General features: G+C 36.6%; 1 protein-coding gene across 13 annotated transcripts in view; it reads right to left on the bottom strand.

The window, feature by feature from the left end:
• The window catches only part of LOC308189070 (lipoxygenase homology domain-containing protein 1-like), a 200,714-nt gene that overhangs the window by 76,176 nt on the left and 111,745 nt on the right, over positions 1–12,793 (bottom strand). For all 13 annotated transcript variants that reach the window (XR_013945994.1, XR_013945995.1, XR_013945996.1 and 10 more), the window contains 2 exons: positions 4,038–4,192; positions 3,320–3,398 (listed from right to left, as the gene is read on the bottom strand). Coding sequence is in view for 9 of the 13 variants with exons in the window: in XM_080578742.1 (XP_080434868.1) it covers positions 3,320–3,398; positions 4,038–4,192 (234 nt within the window). In the remaining 4 variants the exon portion in view is untranslated. The remainder of the gene's footprint in view (positions 1–3,319; positions 3,399–4,037; positions 4,193–12,793) is intronic.

The raw sequence follows: 12,793 nt of genomic DNA, 5'->3' as shown, positions 1-12,793 counted from the left end.
TTATTAATCTAGTTATTCTCTCAGTCTTCCCTTTCCATGTTTTGTTGCATTGACTTTTGAATCCACAGTGTGTGTGCAGAATCCTCTAGTGTTGGCTGGGTTTCTCTTAGCTGACTTGGTCAATCTCCTTGATATGACAGTGGCCATCAGATTATAGCTGGGGATCTTTATCTGAAGCTGGCGTGGAGCTGTGAGGCTTGGGGTCTGGCACACCCAGATGCCTGCAGCTGAGGAGAATGAGGATCCAGAGCTATTACTGGGCAGACTGAGTGTCTAAGGCCAGCTACTGGAGGCCTGACAGAACCATACCATATATTATATGTATATATTACATTATACATTATACGTAGATACATTATGTACATATTTCCCATTGACAGACTGCCATTCTGTTCAGCTGGACAGGGCAAATGTATGAAACCATTGGTCCTGTTTTTGTTTGTATGAGTGCTGAGTTTCTGTCTGTTGACCTGGGTGGCCAGCCATGTGCATACATATATACGTCGTATAAATATATTTCTGGTGTGCCTGTTGGGAACATGTACTCAGTCTTGCTACTAGTGGGGACCTGAGAGCATGGACCTGTGTCAGCCTCACCTCTGTCAGGCTACCAAATTCGTACTTTCCCTAACAGTGGCAACCACTGTCATATGGTGCTTTTCTCCCAAGCACCAAATGATAAGACAAAGGGAAATGGCCTCAAGTTGCACCAGGGAAGGTTCAGGTTGGATATTGGGGGAAATTTCTTTACTGAAAGGGTGTTGCAGCATTGGAATAGGCTGTCCACAGAAGTGATTGAGTTACCATCCCTGAATGTCTTCAAGAAACATGCAGATTTAGGACTTAGTAGCATGGTTTAGTGGTGGAGTTCAGGTCAAAGGCTGGCCTAGATGATCTTAGAGGTCTTTTCCAACCTCAGTGATTCTATGATGCTATGATATTTATGTTGATCGCTTAGATCACTCCCAGTGCCCATCCTAGTGACTGGTATGCAAAGCCCTTTCCAAATACCCTGTTTTCACTGTGTCTGCACCACCCACAATTTGTCATGTCTCACAAGGTATTGCCTGAGTAATACTGTTACTTGTCAGCACATTGTAGCAAAACAGCATGAGAGAGGTTTTGGTCAGAAGCAGACAACTGTCCTGTTTTCCTCATGCTCTGCCTTCCTAGCTGCATCCGAGTATGGAAGCCCCTAGAAGGCAGCAATATCTGTCCTAACAGGAGGGCTTGCCCAAGCAATGCATGGATCAGAATGCCAATTCCCCTTCAAGACTCAGGTCCATGGCACATTAGGACACTTTGCAAGCTTCCTTCCATCCCCCTATACTTCATACAGAGCTCAGATGCTACCTCCTTGGAGGTAGCCTACTGGCCTGGCCAAGACTCACTAGCAAACAGGCAGAACACTTTGAAACTGATCAAAAAGAAGAAAGGGTACAGCAACGTCTTGAGGGTTTGTATAGAGGAGAAGGATCTTTCAGCAGATAAGACATCATCTAGTGACATACGCCTGGCCAACAGCAAAACCCTGCTGACGAAAAAAATTTCCTTTATTTGCTGTCATGATGGCTGTGGGAGAAGATCTATGCCCTGCAGTCTGTGACCTTTCCAACAGAGTTTACAAAAAGGACACTGCATTGTGGTACACCCCAAATACTCTTGACACTGTGCAAGCCTAAACTAGGCTACAAAGGCACACAAACCAGGTGATTATAAGAGCATTTTCCATCCATGCACCTACAAAGAAACCTGCAAAAGATGACTATGACCTTGATCCTAAACCTTACAAAGGTGTCTCTCTCTCCTACCCCAAAGAAAGTATCTATTCCATGCTCCATCAAGGGTACTTCTCAAATAGAGACTAAAGATCTCCTGCCCTATGGGCAAGTGATTCAACTAAAGGACAGCACCACCTCTAAAGGAACCCTTATTCTCCCTTCTCAGCATGAAAAAAATGGGTCTGTAGATGGCCTCTCTCCTGAATTACCATCTTTTTCTAGCTCTCAGCCCTTCCTTTATCCACCTCTCAGTCACCTCAGGCCAGGCTTATTTCAGGTTAGTTTGGGAAGGAGTTCAAAAGAGACCTGTGAGATCTGTCTGTGGTGCATACAATGAATGATTATTTCAATTACCTAGGCATAAATATTATTACACACAGAATTCAATCCATTATTCTCTTTAGACAAATAGGACAGATTTTGAAATCCATTAAGATCGTTGAGTCTGGCTGCAGATTTGTAATGCTGATTCTGTGATATGGCTATGCTGTCTATTATGGGAGAGGTGAAGGAAGAGGAGAGTATGGTACGGATGTATGGGGGGACAGAGTGAAAGTGGGCACCACTACACTGCCTTCACAGTTATGTCTTGGCATGTCTGTATATGAAACTCTCAGGTATGATCATCCGTATTGCTGAAGGCAGCAAACTCTAGAGAACTACAAAGATATGAGAATCAGATTTACACTCCATACCAAAACCAAACAAATAAGGCTACTTCTACATAGTTGCAAGTCTGCTCAGAGCCTTAGACAGTACAGTCAGTAAACTGGGCATTGCCTGAGGCCATTTCATAAGAGAGTAGAGTAACGGTGCTTTTCTAATCTAGCATCAGTGTGGTCTTGAACTGCTTTATAAACCCTTCTCTTCACTTAGACTCTTCATAGCCACTAACCTGCAAACATATTTGCAGTATTTACATCTTCAATGCTTTTAAACGCCATCTTTCTGTTCAGTTACTTTGTTCCAGAGATACACAACTCAAGGGCCTCAATCAAAAATTCATCTCATTGCAAAATTCTTTTTTTGTTTCCTGAAAACTCTACAAACTAAATGCAATGCCATGTACTGGATTAGGTCCATATTGACTTGCACAGATTAAATTAACAACCACATCTTCTCCCATTGCCCAAAGGAGCAAGGACATAATGCTATAGCTATTCAATATTTCCTTGGTAGTAAAGCAGCTGTTGAATATCTTTTATTTCCATTCCATTTGATCTTCACTCTTTGTTTAATGAAAGACTATTTTACCTGTGTGAGCAACATTCTCACAAATTTTCTATATGTAAATAAATAGTGCTCTGTTACAAATAAACTTGAAACAGAGTGGATTATCTGGAATTAAAATTATGTCCTCTGTTGCTGACCATTACCACTGTTTTTCACCATCCCATCACAGTGACTACTCTGCAGGAAGACTTTTTATCACTGTAAGACCTTCTGTCCCATTTTGAATGAAGGATGCAATATAAATAGCGTTCGTGATGTTTAAAAGGACTTGAAAACAGATTGGTCTCTAGGAAGTTAAATCCTACCTGGAGCAGCTCCATCATGGCTAATCAGAACTTTCTCCAAGTCTCCCAGTGAGACAGCCTTTATGAAAAAAATGTCCATCTGTGGAAACATACAAGGAAAATAATTAAGGTCTTAACTTTAGCTATCATTTTAACTGTAACAGGATAGAATAGTTACTTCTTTTTTTCCTTTTACAAAATGAACATGGGTGTCTTATATTGGTCGTGGCCAGACAGTGAGGATCTTTTAAAGCTTTCTGAGGTGAATAACACCTTTAAATTACTTCACAGAGATAGCACTTGATTCTTTTGGCATGACACAATGATAAGTTGCAAAGAATTTTTTGGTCATTTCTACATTTCTACAATACATATTCTAGTGCCAAGACTAGAAAACTTGGGAATAAGGATTTAGAACTTGATTCTAAAATTCACGGTGGTCTGTTCAGGAGAACACAAATGCTATAGTTACTATTTTATCTATATGTCTCATATAAATAATCAACACTATGCAAATTCTGCTATCTAGTGCTGTCAGTAAATGACTGACGCAAAATCAGCATGTAAAAATTGTTCATCTGATATAATTATGTAATTTTGCATAAAGAAAATACGTGAGAAAGCAGTGAACTGTTTGAATAAAAATTGTAAATAAGAAGATATTTACATTTTTTGAAGAAATATTTTGCAAGTCATGATTTACTCTTATTGATCACAAGCAGCATTGCTTTTACTTCACCTGTCCGTGTTGAAACTTTACATTATTGTTCTTAGATCTGTGAAGCTTCCTTTTGCCAGCATCTCCTCTTGTCCCAATAAGATTGATATAGACATTAAAATCTGCTTCAGCACCAAGTTTAGCCCCTGTGTATACATGGATCTCATACACCAGCACTAGAAGAAGAAAAAGCTTGAAATTAACCTTATAGTTTGTACATTATTCAAAAGCTTTCCCAACAAAATTTGGCCAGAAAAGTACCTTGACTTTCAAGTTTGGAAGTAGCAACAGCTATCAATACATTTGTCAAATCTAGGTTCAAACCTTGCAATTATCTGCACAAAAAATATGAAAATACAAAACTCAAAAAAAAAAAGTATTTATGCTGAGTATAGCAGTCCATCTGCTCAGCAAAGCAGCCCATCCAGTAAATGTTCCCTAGTGCTCCATTTTCTTCTCTCACTCTGTGTTGAGTATTCATGATTTCACAATGTAATTTACAAAATCATTGTAAGTTATCTGGAGACTATCTAACTGTGCCTAGTCATTGTTTCAAACAATAGTTATATTTCACTGGTCCCAAGGCATTGTCTACCTCCAGATTTGTGCAAAACAGAAATTTCTGGCAGCTAACCTTCATGTGACCTTAAAATGAGAATAGTAATCATGAATCCTCAGATTTTTAGATTTTCACCTCACGTAGAATGTTGGGCAAGAAGACAAATGGGCTCCCTCATCTGTTAAAGGTGGATACCCAACTACTTTTGAAGGTTTCAACATTTATCACTAGAGTATGTTAACACTTTTAAAAGTAGCTCTCAATTGAAATATATTTACAACTTTATAATGTCTTTCCTTCTAGTCTAGACAAAATTGTGCACCTTCAAAGAATTCTGGAATATAATTCAGAGTTACTGTATTAATATATTTTATACCACAGTAATGCCATTATAATTATCCAGATATGCAAACTTGTTTTAAAATAAATATTTGTAGTAATTACATACTATTATATTTCATTGCAGGTTTTCTCATTATAACTTTCCAAAAAAAATAATTCCTGTTTACATCTTAAAGGCAATTTTTCCATACATTCTTTCTGTTCTAACCACAGCTGGCCATTTCTGCTGCAATCTAGTAGATCACAGAGAAGATTATTGTTTCAGTAATCGATAATTTTAATAGCTCTTTGGAATAACACTACTTTTAGCATGGAACTAAGATGAAAACAGAAAATAATCACAGAACGCTTTATACTGGACAGTATCCTACAAATATTTATTAAAACCTTATTAATTTTAAGCTACCAAATAATTAGTAGAATCTGACATTTCTATAAATTTTCGTTCATTCCTTCCTTATAAAACTCAAACTTATAAAAGCTTATAAAACTTATAAAACTCAAACATCACATCATCTACAGTCATTGAAGAATACTTATTTCTGATTCCCAGCAGAGAAGTTAAAAAGGTAGTAAAATAATCCTGCAGATAATTAAGGGCAGAAAATACCCACATATGTACTCAAAAGTAGGAAGGGAGAGTTGATGAATAGACTGTATGCTCAACCAAATTAGAATACTTTTAATTCATATAAAATTACCCTGAACTGGCAAGGGCACTGTCTCCAACTCTATACCACTATTACAACTATGACTCAAAATAGGAGTGGCATGTCCTGATCGTTTTTATTATTTTCTCTACTGCCAAGCATTCATTGCAGCTCTCACATCCATACATTAGAATATCACCATTTAGCCTGTGACATGACTGATCTCAGTAATACACACACATCAAAAATTTGGCAGAGCCTTATAAAAACTAGTTGCAAGGTTTCTAACAGAATGAATCATGTTCAAAAAATGGTTGGCATGTAACAAAGAGAAATAGATCTGTTAATTAGCATAATTAAGTTATATGTCATTTATTATCAGAGAATCATAGAATACCACGAGTTGGAATGGATCTACAAGAATCATTGAGTCCTGTCTCCACACAGGACCACCTCAAAATCAGGCCATGCATCTGAGAGCGTTGTCCAAACGCTTCTTGAACTCTGGCAGGCTCATTTCCTTGACCACTTCCCTGGGGAGCCTGTCCCAGTGCCTGACCGCCCTCCAGGTGCAGAACCTTTCCCTAACACCCAGCCTGACCCTCCCCTGTCCCAGCCCCATGCCGTCCCCTCGGGTCCTGTCGCTGTCCCCAGAGAGCAGAGCTCAGCGCCTGCCCCTCCGCTCCCCTGTGAGGGAGCTGCCAAAACTTCACATAATGCTTGAGGTGAGGCCAAGTACTCATAACTCTTCGTATATCACAACTCTTACTGTGCTCATACTGTGTGTAGATTAGCAGCAGAAGAATAAATGCACTGTTTAAAGGACAGAGGATAATGAGTCAAAACATGCTATGAAAGGAAACATTTAAGAAAGCAAAGAGCCATATTGATCATGAAGGGCAAAAATCTTTCAGGGAGGAGGGGAAAGTCGCATTTCCAAAACAAAACATAAAAATTATATTAATCTATTACAACCCATTTGAATAACAGAGCTGGACTACATGTGGAAGGCACTACAAATTAGTAAAAGCTGGGACAGATCAACATGAAGTCTCCTCCATGCTTTTACATTCTTGCTTACATTCTCAGTTTTGAAAAAGCAGAATATCTGTGGGAGGCAAGGAAAGGGCATAGACTGATTATACTATGACTGTTTATATACGAAGATTGGTATCTGTATTACTTACACCTACAAGTAATTTCTGTGATCAAAACTGCAAAACTTCCGTAACTATAAGCACTACTTTAAAGCAGTCTTTTTTCTTTCTTTTTTTTTTTTTTTTTTTTAAGAAACCCTTTAACAGTAAATGATTAGAAGAAAAGAATACAAATAAGTTCTTTAATTTCTGGAGGGTGACCAAACTAAATAGTTTAAGTACAGGACATATCAGAACAGAATAAGAGGGAATTATATCACAAAACAAAGAGATTAACAGATAAATAAATGACAGTTGCTTTTGTAGCACTGTGCTTCTCTCTGGTAACCAGAGAGATAATAATGATCTAATCAAGTACAGCTTTCTATTGCCACATGCCTAAATAATTCAGTCTGAAGTAGAAAACATGTACATGTTGAAATGTAAAGAACTGGAAAATATTTTCCATAGCTCCTTGTGTCTATACATCTCTCACCATCTGGAGAATGTTAGGTCTGGCATTTATTTAGGCTACACAATCTGTATTATTTAGAAAGGAACCTCCTTAAAAGAAGGACCGGTTTATGCTTCAAATGTTCATATAAATTAACAATACTCTGTGAATTAGGCTGCTATATTAGGACAGTAAATGGAATGTTAATTTAGCTTATCTTGCCTGTATGTTACAATGCATTTTATAAGAAACATAAGAAATAAAATAAAATAAAATAAAATAATAATAATTTTTAAAAAAGCAAGGAAAATATTCTAATATTCTCCCAAATGTCCTGTATGTCCTGTATGTGCCATATGCCACTATGGAAAAATGCCTGGACAGTATATAAACATTCATATAAACATATATACTATAACATATATATAACATATAAACTAAACAGGTTGTGTAGGTTAAACATTTTCTGTAGAAATAGAAACCTAGGTACAGAGTAGCTTGACTTGATGCAGTTTTTTTAAACTGTCAAGTAGTTCCTCTAGATTGCAGAACAGCTACAAAAGATGCTAGTGTTAATGGCTGTTGAGCTAGAAATTGCTTAAATATAAGAACAAGGAAAAGCATGCCACTCTGTAACAGATAAGGCAAAGTACACCAGTAGTTTGATGAGCACGGGAGACAGGTACAACCAAGTCTGGAGAAAACCTACCAGCTGAAAATACTGTTGAGATAGCAAAACTCACCATATGTGAAATTTGCCTGTTTGTGGATTTCTGTTCATTGTTTGTTGTGTGCGTTGAATAAAATTAAAAGACCCTAAAAATATATTCAGCCTCTGTATCTCTGGTTTAATTTCCTTTGAGAAACTGATCTATTCCAAGGCCCCCACTGCTGCCCATCTGAAAAGTAGATGCTGCAGTAAGAAAAAGCAATCACAAAACTTTGATAATTAGAACTCTATAGCCTGATCTTCTGCACTGTAGTAGAAATTTCATTTTACTATACACTACTGATTTAACGAAACTACATCAACTGAAAACTGGCGTGACAAAGCCGAGAAGTAGGCAAAATAATTAGGGATAGAAAAAACGATAGAAAAAAATTGGCAAAAAATGGGATAGAAAAAGTTGAAAAATAAAGTCAACTACTGAACAGAAGATAGGGAATACTATTTCAGTGGTCTAAGGGAGCTGTCAGACTCACATCTAGGCAGTTCTGTCTAATGTGGGACACATTGAAGTAATAGAACCAATGTCTTGAAAAATTCAATAGCTTTGATAAAAGATATAAGAGGATTAATTAACACAGAATAGTTGGAAAAAAATCTCGGATAGCACTCACTAGAAAAGAAAATGACCTTTTAGAAAGTAAGTGATCAAGATCTACAAATTCCTAAAAGAGTAGCTTAAGATAAGTTCTATAATCAAGCAGAAAACTCTTGGACGTGGGTGCATGGATGAAAAAGTTGAAACAAGGGAAGTGAAATGTTTTCAGGCAGATGTGATGAGCTTCTAAAAGGCTCCATGAAAGACAGACACTAAAGCAGTATAATTACTATGCTTAAAAATGGCACAGGTACCTAATGCCAAAAAGAATGTAGAAGTCACTGACCAGTCAGATGTACAAGCATCAAATCTCGTTCAGTCAGTAAAACTGCACTAATACTGCCTCTTGAAATGTTACCATGAGAATTCTGGTGTTTTGTAAAGTCCTGAATCCAGCTTCTGGCTTCTACTGATAACATGAGAACATGAACTACCTGGATAAAGGGGAGAAAGAAAGGAAGTTTTGTTTCTCTGTTTATTAAGAAAATGTAACCTAAAGGCATATAGGGGCAACAGAATGCAAGTTAAAGAACCCCTTTTTCACACTCCTTATTCTGAGAACCTGAATCAGGGTCTACAGTGTAGAAGGTTAGGTATATTCCTGATCACTTGCCAATAGCAAGAGTTAGTTTAGCCCCAGTTTGCAAGCAAAGTATATGACTCTCATTTCCTTTTGAGGGAGTAATGTACAGAATTCAGTCACCTATGATATTTTCCTTTGAAAATATAATCAGTGAGGAAGCAGTACAGGCTACATTGCATTAAACACTAAGTTAATATTTTGTTATGTTTTGAGAGGAGAAGATAATAATCTTTAAAAGATTAAAGAATTTATCAGTGAGAATAACAAACAAAGTTTTTGCTGCAGAAATATTTGTCTTTTTCTGCTGACTTCGTAAACATTACACTCTCATTGTTAGCTCCTTCCAAACTAATTCTACTACAAGAAAAGCACAGTCAATATTTTAGAATTCTAGTGAAGAGCAGATGAATTCCAGATAAATAAAAGTATCACATTACTCATAGTACAATAGATAAGCTTCCTCTGCATTACAGCTGAGCCTAATGACACTGGTGTGCCTACAAGAGCACACTAGTTTGGATCAAGAAACTGAATTCCCTGATTGGACCTCCTTATATCTTTCTTGTTTGTAGCATAGAGTGGTTTTAGAGAGAAAAAGAAAAAAAAAAAAAAAAGGATATATTACAGGAAAACGATTAGGATGATCTTGACAGAAATTGGCCATCACACTAGAGGAACAGTCTAGAACAAGCCCAGAGTAACTTCTCCTTAAATATGCATGACAGAAATGTTGGATTCTCAGCTCATTGGGTTTTTTAGCACCTATAGGTTCACTGTACCAATCCACTCCCATCAGTCTGACAGTGTAAACAGACAAATGGGCCAAGGAATACAAAATCTAGAGAGATGATAAATGACGTACAATGTTAAAATTATCACACCTTTTCTATTCAGCCCTCAGTTAAGAATGGTGATACAAAATATTAGTACTGTGCAACATGGTACTGCTCCAGGTTCTTACTTCCATATGATGTCTGCTTTAATGAAATGGTCATTTTGGCTTGATTCATTAAACAGAAAGATGGAATCTCTGTCATGGGATTTTATCATTGACTACTTACCACCTGATTTGCAGTACCAGTGTTTTGTACTGCTGTGACAGAAGGGTAAAATACAGATTGGGGCAGCATTAAGGCTAAAAGAGAACAAATTCTTAATGGCTGATAGTGGTTGAGATGTACTATCTTCCCCAGAACTGAAACATATATTATGTGAGGAGTCATAAATACAAAAACACTATCAGGTGAAGACATTTCAGTTAGAATTACAGTTCGCAGGCTTTACTCCTGATATTTAGAGAAATATTCTAAAAAACATATGGGAAAATGTTGAATGATTTAATATGTGTAATGGTTATCCTAGGAGTCTAGCACCGGAAATTCAAGCTAAATCCTTGCATGTGAACACGTTCTTTCCCTGTTCAGCCTCAGTACTTAGCTATATAAGCATAATATTTATGTAGGGAAAGGGCCTGGCATGAAGGTTATCTGCTCATTGTAGCTGTAAGTACCAGGAGATAGCCTTTCAGAAGCTGCTCAGGGCAGTTGAGAAGAAAAATATGGTTTGCTAATAAGCTGTTCTCAAGTTTTGGGGTTGATAAAAGTTTCCAATGATGTTTTCCTATTGCTGTTTATTTGTGGAGGAGGGAGGATAAGGGGAAAAGATGTTTAGTCTTTGGAGTCTGAGTCTCTGGACTCCCTTCATTTACTCTCCTGGTCACAGCCCTGGCTTGTAGCAAAACAGTTACAGCACATCTCTACAGTGCACTGACACAGTTGGGGAAATGTCTCCAGTCAACTGTCAGTTGTAACACTGCACTGCCAAAGTCTCAAACAACAGCCCCCAAAACATAGCAGCATTAGACTTAAATTCTCAAAACACCCAAGTAGAGCAACGAACAAATCTTCCTAGTCAGTCATTTTGCCTTCACTACTGCACAAGATCAGCTACTTCAAAGAGAAACAAAACAAACAAACAAATAAATAAATAAATAAACAAACAAACAAAAAGCAAACCCTGTGATGCATGTAATGTAACATAACAGAAGAAAATTTCTGAACTATTGTTCAGATTTCATAGCCCCAGCAATTTCATCCTGAGTAACACAGAGAAGGTTATAATCTCCAGAACATTTCAACTTTGGGAAAAACAAAAAAACAAAAATAAAAACAAATAAACAAACAAAAACACTTACTAAACAATTTTACAATAGGAAAATGAATCCGGACTGTTTACATAAGTAGTTGGTGCCTCTTGAGTGATTAAACAAGGATACAAATTTTGTAGAGATAATGCTTGAGTCATTACTATTTGCATCAGTCATCTTTTGCATTTTTTCAGTCAGTCAGCACATTCTAACCTCTTTCTGTATTTGTGTGCACATTTTCCCTAGTGGAAAAGTCTAAATATTTTGAGCTGGATTTTTTCTGGCCACAGCCTCAAGATTTGTCTTCTGTCTCAAATCAGTACAGGTATTCCTTCAGTTATGTGAACATTCTTATTTGAAGTTTATAGTCAAATAAACAAAAGAGTAAGAAATTTTGAAACTTCTCATATCTTGCATCAACTTAGATCAGAATTTTCATTTCATTTGGTAAACTAAAAATAATGTCTGGAACTGCTAGAAAAAGTGACATGGACAGTCAGAAAAACTAAAGGAGGTTACCAATATGAGAAATTTGGATGGAAAAGAAAGGATTTCAGAGAGGAAGTTAAAGAAAAGCTGTCAGAATCTGTAAATAGCTTAGGAAATGAAGAAAATAAATTATAAAGAAAAAAAAATAAAGACAAGGAATCAAAAATCAACTCCACAGTTTTGAGTCCTCGTTGGGTATATAGTAGAGTTTGGTTGGAGAAAGCCAAAAAAGCGATAAGAGAAAAACTACCCTTTCTTCCACAGAAGAAGCTGGGTAATAAAGTATTAAAGAACAGCAAATTAAAAAGTGTGCCTTCTGAGCCTAATTTGTATTTGTTCATTTTGTTTAAAGTTTTCATCACATCATTTTCATAGTTAAGTAAGTGTATTATGACTAGTAGATACCAGATTGAACTGAAAGTACAGGAGACAAATTACTAAATCATATCAGATTATCATTAAGTAATAAGTAGTACATCATTTATTCTGCTGGAGAAAATGACTTGATGTGGTTTGTCCAGTACTTGTAAGCAATTAGCTTTTAAATGGGAAATGCAGATGGATAGTGTTTCATTTGCTTGTTCTTGAGAAGCTAAATAGGAAATCCTTGGGAGGCCTTGCTGAGTTTATATTGATATTCAATTTAAATGTGCCTAAAATCAATAAGTAATTTGTAAAACTTACAATTTCAGGAAATTTCCAAATCCTTTCTAATGCATCTTTACTTAAAATCTTGAGACATATATTTTAATAAAGATAATGCTCCTGCAAAAGTAATGAAAGATTCAGTAATAGTATGATTTAAGAGTCTGAATAAACATGCTGTTTTAAAAATATTCCTAGCCTTTGACAGCACTGACCTGATTTTTCAGTGCATTTCACCTTGCTCCATCACCTACAACCACCTGAATAAAGTGCACCTACCAGAATATTAGTACTTTTCTATCAATGGGTATTTCAGGACACATAATACAGATTTAAGTTCTTCATGTTGAACTGATTGTTTATATAACTTAACTGTCTTCTCCACTATTTTTCTACTGTACCAGAATATGACTTTTATTTAACTGTAAGAAGCAGCTGTGCTTCTTAC

This window comes from Anser brachyrhynchus (genome assembly GCF_964034855.1).
Source record: "Anser brachyrhynchus genome assembly, chromosome: 2".
Taxonomy (NCBI): Eukaryota; Metazoa; Chordata; class Aves; order Anseriformes; family Anatidae; genus Anser; species Anser brachyrhynchus.
The sequence above is the reverse complement of the archived record's forward strand: the minus strand, read 5'-3'. Positions and strand labels throughout refer to the sequence as shown.